Below are 12044 nucleotides of genomic sequence, written 5' to 3'. Positions count from 1 at the left end.
TTTTTCATAAAATTAATTCTGAAGTTACTACTTTCTTTTGTATGTATTTTTGTATTATCAGACGCTTGGGGGGCATTATTCCGGCGCTGAGACAAAAATGTAGTTGAATCAACGAAATTTTGCTTAAATGAGCACAATATTTTCAAGCGCAACGTTTAGTCCACTGAAAACAAATTATATAACTCTTAGAATAAGTTATCAGTTAATTCAACGATCGCGATTTGACTGGCGATTATATCAACGAAATATATTGTTGCCAATGCGTAATTTATTTAGTGGGCGTAACTTTTTTTTGAACGAAGGATTTTATAGATACAACGCTTTTTTCTCAGTGCAGAGTGCAGAATAAATAACGCTTTCTCTCTCTCTCTCTCTCTCTCTTGACGTGAACTTTCATAGCGATTAATACTCGTTCCTCGTGGTTATTAAATATCGCGCTTAATTAAGAATCCTCTCTTCTCACTTCTCACTTCAGAACGGCTTATCCTTCCGGACCGGCGCAGTAGAAGTAGATCGGCGACGAGTGCGTAAATCGCGAGCGCAATACGTAATAATGACTTCGCCTTGTGCTCATGTTTTCGCAAAGTAAACACAATGACCGATTGAAATTCCTCGGAACGGAACGAAAACGCATCGTGCGACGCGAGCGGACTCTTTCCCCGGATTGATCCATCTCCTGTTTTCTGTTTTTCGCTCGTAAAACGTTGCGAAAGTATCCGCGTCGGCCCTTGGTTGTGGATCGATTTTTACAGGATTTATCGTGAAATAATATACGCATAGTTGAAATATACTCGCACACGCAAGCGTGAGTGTGCCTACGTGCACGCACCCACACATTCGCTTGGGGCGAGATTGCGTCGCACGCAAAAATCCTGAGAAGCGCGACGTCACTGACGCAGATCGTCCATTGCGAATCTCGCGATATCACGGCCGGTGCTTATCACAACAAAGTATAAAAGCCGCCGCCCGATTCGCAGGGGGCATTATTAAAGCTCGAATCTCGTGAAGCTCTGCGCGCATTTTGTGGCGTTCGTTTCGCGCAATTCGACGGCATCATGAGGATATCGTCGCTGAGCGTACTTTTCATCCTGGTGTACGTCGTGGCTGTCGCCCTGAGGGTCTCGGCAGTGCGTAAGTACCATCACCCGTTCGATTTACGTTTACGGCTTTTCTTCTTAAGACTAATATTTTAACGTAGACATAATTTATATATATATATATATATATATATGGATACACATTTTTGAAAAGTATTTGTGATATTTTTCAAGCAGTTTAATAATTTCTGAGAAGAATCAGAGGTACAAATGTCTCTCGATGTAAGCGACAATATCGCGAAACATAAGATAATCGCGGACCGCGAGTCACGTCGGTCAGATAAAAATCCCATCACCGGAACATTCGGAATTTTTTTCATTTAACTGGAACATTTCCGGCGAAATGGAGAGGAAGTTAATTAAAGGGTGGGGAATTGAAGTTGAGCGAAAAATTAAGATTAAGGTTGCGACCGTTTTGTCTGTTCCAGCTGAAATATGCATGCACGGCAACAGACAATTGACCGTTGGCCAAGTATATATCGACTGCTTCGTTAAGGTGACGTGTCACGCGAAAGGAGTAACCGAAGTAACGCAGTCGTAAGTATCGATGATCGCTCTCTTCGGCTTGTTGCAGAATTAAACATTACCGTAGTCGGCCGGATTTTTCTGGGGAAAACCGCGCGGAGCCGCGTAAGTGCGTTTTCCGAGAAAAGCTGAATAGCGAGCATCGAACATCGTGAACATTGCATATTCACAGTCGTCCATTAATTCATCAAAATGATCGTTTATCAATGCGAATTGATCAAAATTGTAAACGAAGAGTCCATTACGTTCGCTGTTCGTTCTCGGACGTTACAGCTTACGGACTGTGATCGCGCGCGTTTCGGTCGAAAAAACGACGGTCGGAAACGGTTGCGGAACTTCTGGATGAAATATTTGCTACGTTCTAAAGATCTTCGTTAGATAGTCGTTAAATCTTTATTGAGTTCAAAGCGAATCTGGGCTTCGCGGAATCGAGAATGGAATTTAGTTAATTTGGTTAATTTTTTCGTCCCTCTACCTAGTTCTCAGTTCAAACAGCTAGAAACTAGGTCTGGCAATTAAATTTCAATTATACATATGAATAAATTCCCTTTTTCTCGTATGGTTCTTAACAGCCGTTTCCTGACTCTTATTTCCGCCAGATGGTTCTTAAATCTCTGATTTTTAAACCCCGTTTTGGCCCCTTTCCTATTATTTAAACTGGGATTTCGGGATTTACAGATGCAGACAGTACACCTGCGAGCGACCGAGCATGTGGCGCGGTTACAAGCGATTCGACAGTACGAAGCCCTACCCGGATTGCTGCGCCGGATCGATTTGCGGAGACGGTCGCATTATCTACCTAAGCACCCCAATGAGATCCTACCGTCGACCGAAGAGATTCATCAAACGGTCGCCTCACGTGATGGGAATAAAATTTGCCTGAGCGTCGGCAGCGAGGCCGTGAACGAAAATTTTGCAGCAGCGCGCCCCGCTGACGCATCATTTTTCAACGTCGACACCTGGCACTGACTCGGAAGATCCTCGGAAAGCAATCACGCAAAGCGAAGCGACGAAATTCGCCGGATCGTTGGTCCAATTCATTCGTGGGCTTAGATTTTTAAAGGTCATCGAAAGGCGTCCTCGCGAGAGAACCACCAATTATCCGGCGGTCGATATTTCTTCGAAACCATCCCCCAGTTCAGGATGGTCCTGACAGGCTGTCTTTTCATGATCATCCTTCTATTTGAGTCTCAACAAGCGAATCTCCCTGCTCGGAGAGGTAGCACATTATTCTCCATCGCCGAAAGGAGAGTTCGTCATCTCAAGTTTCCCCCCGACGCGACGATTCCATATAGTTTTTAAAGTTTAAGTTTAAGTTTAAAACAGAAAAAACCCGTTTTTCCCCATTTTTGTACGAATTTCTTCAGTTTCTGTCTTGAGGATACAAAAATTCGTTTAGAAAAACTCATATGTGTTCGATCAAAGTATGCTAAATTTATTTTTTCTTCGTAAAAAAGGTAAAACCAAACAAATCTGCTGAAAAATTGGGAGAAAAACAATTTTTTCCAAAACTTTAAAACCATGATTTCGTATTTTTATACGCGATACACATTTTCCTAAAGTAAATCAGTAAAAGCGTTCCTCTGATTGTAAATCAGAAAAAGCATTCAATGAACTTTTTAGAAAAACACTCCTACTGCTTAGTTGAAAGAGGCTAATAAGACAAAGCAGTAAAGTGGACAAGAGGTGTAAAAACCTCTCGGGATGTACAATCCTTAATTAAAAGAGGCCAATAAGAACCGGCGCTGGTAAATGGTTACGGGATTAAAAATTAGTAGACTTAAAAAGTTAATGAGTCGAAACAATAGTCGGTTTTTGTCACTGAAGAGGGTCGGTACCTACTACCGAAATGTTTGGTTTCATCGCCTCTTTCAATTAAGAATTTTATATCCCGAGAGCTTGATTCATATATTCTTATCTCTCTCGTCCACTTTCGTCTTGTGTCTCATTGATCTTGACCGGTGAAAATAAGATTTCCCTGCAACATGTACACGGAGAAATTATTGTAATAAAAATGACCACAAACTTTTGTAACGTTGGACCATACCGGAATTATAACTGAAATTATAATGTGTGTTCTAATTTTTAGTGTTGTATTTCATTGTATACATCACTAAAGATTACAGCACACATAATAATTTCAGTCATAACTCCGGTTGTAGACCAACGTTAAAAAATGTTGTAATAACTTTTGCTACAATATTTTCTCCGTGTATCTATCACACAAATTCGTTATACTTGATTGTACCAAATACAACTTTCCGCTTTTATGACGATAGAACGAACGGTTTCCATGCGTCTTGCCTTGCGTGCAATGACACATAATTTTACTTTAACCTATGTTTGCAAGCTACATTGATAATAGAAGCAGTCGCTGCTATTAACCGATCCTTTCAGCGAAGTTTCACTGATTGCAATGCTATACTTATGAACTCAACCGCCAATCATAAGTAAAGCGTGTTTCAGTGAAGAATATACTGATTGTACTTTAGATAGCGCACGTAGAATGAAAAGCCGAGAATATTAACGACGAGTTCTCCACTCATATTTTTCCTCATCGGAATGCCTGTTCCCTTCAGCCGTACCTGGCATGATCGATCTCTCTCTTTCTTCGTTTCTTCTCTTGAAGGGGAAAGAGCAAATTCGAGGACGGAAAACGCGCGAAGATATGCGAAAAGATGCAGCTGCGAGGAACGGGCACTTTTGCACAACGCTTTCGCGAATCAACGTGGGATTTGCGTCAGTGATTCAGCCGTCGGATGTTCGCCTGCGTTAAGCTTTCGTTTCGACAGAAACCACGCGAGTTTCTTACGTATATACACATGTAAGATTAATGAAACTAATATTCGCTAAATAACCGCATATATGACATGTAGACATATATATATATATTCCATATGACACGTGACATTGTATATCACTGTGACTTTTGTAATCACTCTATATGTATCTCTCTCTCTTTATATGTAGCAAGTAAAGTACGCATGCAAACTATAATTCGGCGTCATCGGATAAAGAGAGAGATAATCGATTAGCGATAAGTGACCTGCGACCTCGGTTCTATTGTTATCCCCGTCGCGGCAAGTATTCGTCACCAATCAATAATCTCTCCTCGGAAACGCATCAGATTTTCTGATCTCGAGAAGGATCTCGCGACGTTGATAATTATCGAAATGCAAATAACCGGTACTGTCGTGCGATAACAAATTATCGTGATTTGTGATCAACGCAAGATCTGAAGACGACGATTTGCGAAATACGCGACATCATTTCATTACAGGGTGATTCATTATCGTTTGACGAACGATCGAGTCCGGTGAGTGATTAATTTTTTATGCATGCCTGTGCATTCTATTAGCTCGCCTTTTTATCTCCCATGGCACCCGTTTTCGTTTCGATCAAGGAGATCGAAAGAAACAAGCAAATTAGATAATCCGCCTCTCGGAAACGTTTGATCTAAGGCAAAAAAGACGTTTTCCGATAAACCGGACGTGATACGTACTCTCGAATCAGTAAAAATGCCACTAATTGAATCAGTGAAACGTTATTCTATATTACACGGGAAAAAATAATATTGCTTTTCAACGATAATATACTGACTGCACTTTAGAGAGTAGCATATAATTGTCGGACCGGCCGAAAACAGTCCTGGTGGGGCGATCTTATCGCGGGATAACCCGCAATTTCGCTCTTTGACACGAGTTGTCGGACATCCCCGTCTCTCGGTGTTTGTTCGATTTCTGACCTCAGTCCAGATTTCATCTCCGTCATCGTGCATTTTCCCCCCAAATCATTATTCTGCATCATGCAATACGCGGGTCCAACATCGTCGTCATCTGTCAGACGTGGGCGCTTCGCCCCGTACGTCTAAGAGATTGCTGATGACAAGAAAAATAGCTTCCATATTGTTTTTATGTTAACGGTTTTATGTTAACTGGAGTGATCGAACGTCGCAGTCCACGCAAACACGAGAACGTCGCGCGGAGCGTAATTAATGATCGTGTAAGCAACGGGACGAACGAGAGAGAAGAGAGAACAATAGATAAGGCGAAAAATCTAGAAGATAATGATAGCTCGTAACGTGCCGTTAGTTCTATCGTCATAAAAGCGGAAAGTTGTATTTGGTACAATCAAGTATAACGAATTTGTGTGATAGACACACGGAGAAAATATTGTAGCAAAAGTTATTACAAAATTGTTTCACGTTGGACCACACCGGAGTTATGACTGAAATTATTATGTGTGCTGTAATCTTTAGTGTGTACAATTGAAATACAACACTAAAGATTGGAACACACATTATAATTTCAGTTATAATTCCGGTGCCCGGCACGTTCTCCCTGAATAATCTCGCCGGCAAATTTAATGCGGACTTCTCGTCGTGGTTTTGTTTTTTAAAATCGCGTAGCTATCCACAACATCAGCAAGTTATCACATCTTACTCAGCGTGATTCGTAAACAGAGAAATAAGATGTTCTCGAAGGTCAATCGGCGGAAGAGAGGGAAATGATATATAAGATGATGATTTTCGCGGATTATCGTGTTTCTTCCTGGTGCATTCTTCAACGAGAAATTGAAGATGAAGGGGCTTCTCAGCTGTGCGATCTTGTTGCTGGTGTGCGTGCTTATGCAAGTGCAAGGTACGTCGAGTAATTGAAGAGAATCGTTGAAAGGAGATATGCTACCGGTTTTCAAAAGAAAGATCCGATTGTATCCTTTTTTGAAACTTTTGCTCTAGCGCTTCAAACGCATCGGTATAGATGAAAACAATATGCATTTAGCATTAATTGCTAGATTATTTATTGTTACAATTTAATATTTCCTGAAATATTATTTTGCAAAAATATTTTCTTATACTTTAAAATAATAAATAAATTATTTAGCAATTTTACTGCATCTTTTATTTTTATTTCTATTAAATATTCCAGCAAAATAGTGAGTAAATTTTATGATACGCATAACTTCCCATTCTTAGTTCATACGAATTTCTAATATTCCAATATTTTATTCATTTTTATTAAATATAATAGCACTGATATCAGTTTTTTCATTCATGATCGACATAACTTCTTGGCACAACTATTTTTGTAGGACAATTTTCAGTGTGCACGTAGTGTCTTTTCATTTCTTTTAAGTCTGGACATGAGATGTTTATGTTAACGATGTGATAAGAAGATGTATAAACAACGTTACGATTGCGTAACGACTGATAACTATACGTAATGTAGTCATACACACATGACCGCACAGCGGCCGCCAAAGTTTTAAACGGAAAACTGGAAATGAAGGATCTTCCGTATGCGATTTTGTTGTTGGTGTGTGTACTTGTATAAGTGCACGATGAGTCACGAAATTATAATATCACGAAATAACAGAGAGACGACGTCATTGGCCTCGCGGAATTATTTCATATAAACCATAATCTCTCGTCACGTAAGTGGCTTGCACCGTGCGATCTTAATTCTAGTTTGAATTCCTGAGTGAATCTACGGATTAACTGTACGTTGAACACATGGGGAGAAAGCTAGTATATTAGTAATTATCAAGAATTACTAATAACTAATAACACTAAAAATACTACTAGTAATTAATTTAATAATTATTAATAGTTAATTATTATTATTTACGATATTATGAGAGCTATATGTATCAATAATACGGGAGGAGCTAGTAATATTAAATAATACTGCGCAAAGATGGACGGAATCTATCAGATACAACGCAATAATTTATTTTCACAGGTGACTGCGATTTTGAAAACGAAAGTCTGTCTGTGGGTACCCACTATCGCTCTTGTGCGAAATATATATGTCACGAGGATGGCACCATGTCTGCAATCGCGTGAGTTGAGATCTTACAAAAAGGGCCCTACATTTTTAGATTTTTTCTAGATTCATATCAATCTACATCGCGATCTCAAGTATCGATTCTCGAGTTTCGCTCAACCCCATGTCTCGTTTCTTTGCAGATGCCCGTTGTACCATTGCGTGAAAGAAATTGGTTATCGCCCCACGGATCTCACCAAGCCTTATCCGGAATGCTGCGAAGGTCCGATCTGCGAGGATTAGGACGCTTACCCGACGAAACATCCTCCGGAGCTTTACTTTTACCTTTCACACGACAAATTGATCTGCGATTTTTTTCTCGATTCGCGCAATTTTTATTCTCTTGAACGCTTTTCAGTTGTTCATTATTTTATCCGCGGCTCTCGGCTGCGAAAATTTTCGGACTCGCGGGTTCTTGTCGCGCGACACGAACGCGACCACTCTCCTCTAGCGTTGAGACCGTTACTTTCGCGTAGCTTCTTGCGGCTAGGCTGGAGGAATGCGGCATTTCCGGCACGATAACGCAAATAAACGATGCTGACCGATTATCATTATTTATGTTCTTCTCATTCCTCGAAGTTAACGGACGGAGCACGAGGTGTCCTTTCGGAGGGGCCCACGACGTCGGGGCAAATCGCAAATAAACGCCGCTTTTCCACACGGAGGAGGATATATTTATTGCCCGCAATTGTCACTCTCTGTTACTTGCCTGTCATTGTTTGAAGTTAATCGAAGATACGACGGTCTTCAAGACACGTCTCGCGGATGCGAAGACGAATTATTTCGGGAGGGTACTCCACTCGAGTCACTTCATTCCAAATCCCACTCGCTTTGTGACTTTTATCGTCCGGCGGAGAAGCTTTTACGCGGTAGAGAGGCACGTCGATCCTCGAGGAACCGTTCCACGCGAATAAACGTCGCGAATCGCTCGCCGTGCAGTTTCTATCCTCACTATTTTTACTCGCCGCCGCCGTCGTCCTTTCTTCAAGTTGAGCCCGTGGCGCGGCAGAAAGAGAGTCACTGGCGACGGGCAACATTCGGCCGCGCTGAAGAGGCTCGCCTTGGACTGGCGTACTTACTCGCCGCGGCTAGTGCGTAATAGGCAAGGCAAGTGACTAATGTTTGGGTCATCGATTCAATGACACCGTAAGTATTTGGCACGCGTGTGCAACGCGGGAGAGGGTGGCTTGGCTAGCTCAGAGGAAGGCAGGAACCTGGCGGTACCTTTAACGAGCTGAATGCCTAGCGGTTATCAAATGATCCGGTCGCATCGACGATGATGACGAGATGACGGTAACGACGAGGAGAGACGCTTGTTTGCATTCTGGATGAGCCGTCGACGAAGGAAGCACAGAAAGCGCATACGTAATTGAAGCGCGATCTCTTTGTTAGGTGCTGACCTCGGGAAGCGTTAGTATCACGTGTCATCGGATAGGTTTCCCCGTTATTTATGTTGTATGTGTACATGTGTGTGCACGTGTGCGTGCGTGCGTGCGCGCGCGTGTGTGTGAAGGTTGATTGAGAAATATCCGAAATGACGCATAGATAGTGACAGTAGTGCCAAATTGTTGTGCTGTCGTTGACAAGCTTCATTCTTCGGAAAAATATATGCCAAATGTAGGCTCACTCGTAGTGTTTGCGTGACAGTTCGTCAAAGTAAATCTCAATGATGCACCAGCTCACACTTCGACTGTTGCAATACCCAAAATTCACGAGTCGAGCTTCGAACTGCTGCCTCACCTTATTCATCAGTTAAACTTGTCAACAGCAATTTGATATTATTGTCGCTTTCTACGTAGAGGGAAATATTACTGCGAAGAAAAACAATTATTCAGTTTATTTTTCTTCTTTTAAATAATGGCTATCTTGAATGAGAAATATTTTCTTGATAATAGTATTAAAATATACTCCTATTAACTGATTTTAATTTTTTTTTTTCGATAGTTTATAATATTCTTGAGGAGAGAACAGATTTTCTTCTTTCGAACAAATGATAATGAACTTTTCTAATATTTATGATGAGTGTATTTTAATGTTATTATTAAGAAAAAAATATTCTTCGTTCGAGATAACCGTCACTTAAAAGAAGAAAAATAAACTGAGCAATTGCTTTTCTTCGCAGTACAGATAATATTTTTCTGTATGCATGCGTCGTTCGGATACTTCTCAATCGACTCTCGTATGTGCATGCACGCACGTGTATGTATGCGTGTGGCTTGACACTTTAACAGTATCGTTTAATTCAGATAGATTTGATGTCCAGCTCGACACGTGCGTAATTGACGATATCCTCCGTGTATTCGACGTCCGAACTGGAGCTTATCTAATAACTCCGCGATTTCGTTGAAAGTCCGATCATTACGTCGCCTACCGCTTACATTAATACCACCTCAAGCGCTGAATATTGTTTTAAAATGCGTAACGCGCAACGGCAAAGGAAAAAGCGAGCGCGAGCCGTCAGCGGTTCTTATTTTATCGGGCTTTCTAAATAAAGGAGCAGTGACCTCTTCTGTGCTCGCGGCGGCTCTGACCGGCCAGGATACATCAGCGTGCTCGAGCGTGTTAGAACGCTCGGCTTCAACCCGGTTAGAAAAAGAGAGAGGGAAACAGAGTGAATTGAGAGAAAAATGACGACTTACCACAAACCGGATCCCGCCGTGTTATCGATGCTAGGTTGCATCGACACTCCGCTGCTGTTACTGTTCTCGATAATCGGAGATATGCTCTCCGTGGGATTCTCGGCCGCGACGGCGGAACTGAGCTCGGCCGCGATGTTATCATCGAGAATGGCTCTCTCCGCGGACACTGGCTCGGTGCTCTTAATGTTATCGTAATTTCCTGGCGCATCGCTACTATCGGACGAGTCGGACGACTGTCGTCGCATCATCCGGCTCGACAATTTGTTCTCGATGTCCGACGCCACGGCGTGTTTGAGTATCGACATCCCTCCGACTGGTTTCTGTAATTTATTTCATTCACATGACAATCCCCATTTCACAGATCTTCTCGAATATTATGGAAATATTAACGCAACAAATATATAACATTAACTTCATGATTTAGTATATCAATGCGATATGTCGGAATTTGAGATTAAATAGTCAGTGCGCGTATTCTCGAACAAGCGTTCGCTAAACGCGGACTTCCATATTATCAAAAGGTCTGCATATATATAAAATTAGCTCTCTTTCTCTCTCTCTCTCTCTCTATGTGTGTGTGTGCGCGTGTATGTATATGTGTGATTAAAACGATAACTTACCTTCTTGGTCGACTCCCGTGTCGCAGCTGTGGATGTGTTCGTCGCAGCCGCGGGCTTCTGCGCCTGTTTCTTGGGAGCACCGAACAGGTCGCCGTCGTCGTTCTCTTCGTCGTTGAACAGGTTCGTCACGTTGACGTGGGATTCCGGTGTACTCGTGGCGATGTTACCGCCGGCAGAGCCGGGTACTATAACGTCTAAGAATTTCTTCGGCACATCCTCCGCCTGGTAAGCGTTACCGCCAGCGGAGGGTTCCTTCGCACGTTTCTTCACGGTGTTCTTCGAGGAGAAAATGTCGTCCGAGTCCTCTTCCGAGTCGGCGTCGGCGAACAGATCGTCGATCGCAGACTTCGGCTTCGTTGCTAGAAGCGCCAGTCTCACGTTGGAACGTGCAATTCCATCGAGAATACAAAAACGTAAAGATACATACACACTATACTAATCGGCGGCGGCACGTCGATACTGGCAGGTATGATATTGCTCTTGTAAGATTTGATCGGTCTGTCCTTCCACAGGTTCGTAGACACCTGTTCGTCGAAGAGACCCTTCTTGTCGCTGAACAGATTGTCCGAACCGTCGTTGAACACGTCGTCGTCCCTCCCCGGCGCGAACAGGTCATCTGTGAAAAATGGATTCGTCGTCATCACTGATCAATCTTGTTAGAATATTTCGCGAGTAACTCGTAGCTTTACGGTGAGGATCGTAAACTACCTACCTTTGAACCTGTTGATCGACGATTCATTAGCGTCGTCCATAGCGACAGGCTTTTGCGCTTGGCGGACGGTACCTAATCGTTTGGCCAATTCCTCCGCGAAGTTCGGCGCCGTTTCGTTCGAGGTCTTCGCAGCGGGGAACAAATCGTTAAATACGCAGGATAAGAAAATATGGAATGTAACAGAAAAGCCGATCAGTTAGTTACCTTCGATATTGTGTTAGGTGTGACGGACTCGGAGGCGGAATTGATGTTATTCTGAGACAGCGTGTCCGCCTTGTTGTTGTTCATGTAAGATACGTTGCTACTCGGGTCGTTGTAGTTGTCCGTGTCGCTGGAGGACGAGGACGACAACCTCGCTATATTGATTTCCGGATTGTGTCGGCTGTTGAAGACTTTCTGCGCGCTCGTATCCTCTTCCTTATCGCTCTCCGACTCTTCCCTCTCCTCGTCCGGCTGCTCGGACTCGCTGCTGCTGCTCTCCAGACCGACCTTGCTCGATGCCGTCCACTTGTCGGAACCGATGATGTACGGCAAGGGCCGATCCTGATACGGATCGTTGGGACCCACCATAACACTATAAACCTACTGTGTTTTAACACGCACGCGATTGAATTGTAAGGATACAA

The 12044-nt window shown here is 42.8% G+C and overlaps 2 protein-coding genes across 3 annotated transcripts in view; one reads left to right on the top strand and one right to left on the bottom strand.

Annotated features, from left to right (window-relative positions):
• Nucleotides 1-12044, bottom strand: part of LOC106745737 (WASH complex subunit FAM21C) — a 31117-nt gene that overhangs the window by 17761 nt on the left and 1312 nt on the right. For both annotated transcript variants that reach the window (XM_014621613.1, XM_014621612.1), the window contains exons 5-9: nucleotides 11623-11992; nucleotides 11419-11542; nucleotides 11134-11322; nucleotides 10707-11065; nucleotides 10087-10406 (exon numbers count right to left, since the gene is read on the bottom strand). In XM_014621613.1, coding sequence (XP_014477099.1) covers nucleotides 10087-10406; nucleotides 10707-11065; nucleotides 11134-11322; nucleotides 11419-11542; nucleotides 11623-11992 — 1362 coding nt within the window. The remainder of the gene's footprint in view (nucleotides 1-10086; nucleotides 10407-10706; nucleotides 11066-11133; nucleotides 11323-11418; nucleotides 11543-11622; nucleotides 11993-12044) is intronic.
• LOC106745745 lies at nucleotides 975-4530 on the top strand. Its single transcript, XM_014621628.1, has 3 exons — nucleotides 975-1131; nucleotides 1526-1634; nucleotides 2301-4530. The coding sequence occupies exons 1-3, from the start codon at nucleotides 1056-1058 to the stop codon at nucleotides 2503-2505; spliced, it is 390 nt and encodes a 129-aa protein (XP_014477114.1). The 5' UTR covers nucleotides 975-1055; the 3' UTR covers nucleotides 2506-4530.

This window comes from Dinoponera quadriceps, unplaced genomic scaffold (assembly GCF_001313825.1).
Source record: "Dinoponera quadriceps isolate SergipeBrazil2010 unplaced genomic scaffold, ASM131382v1 scaffold1658, whole genome shotgun sequence".
Taxonomy (NCBI): Eukaryota; Metazoa; Arthropoda; class Insecta; order Hymenoptera; family Formicidae; genus Dinoponera; species Dinoponera quadriceps.
This window is presented reverse-complemented; position numbering and strand designations above follow the sequence as displayed.

What these genes read in the sequence shown, in the direction of transcription:
- LOC106745745 (XM_014621628.1), top strand. Translation starts at nt 1,056, where the DNA reads ATGAGGATATCGTCGCTGAGCGTACTTTTCATCCTGGTGTACGTCGTG. An exon ending in CCTGAGGGTCTCGGCAGTGC is followed by an intron (nt 1,132 to 1,525) that starts GTAAGTACCATC and finishes TGTCTGTTCCAG; the next exon opens with CTGAAATATGCATGCACGGC. An exon ending in GTAACCGAAGTAACGCAGTC is followed by an intron (nt 1,635 to 2,300) that starts GTAAGTATCGAT and finishes CGGGATTTACAG; the next exon opens with ATGCAGACAGTACACCTGCG.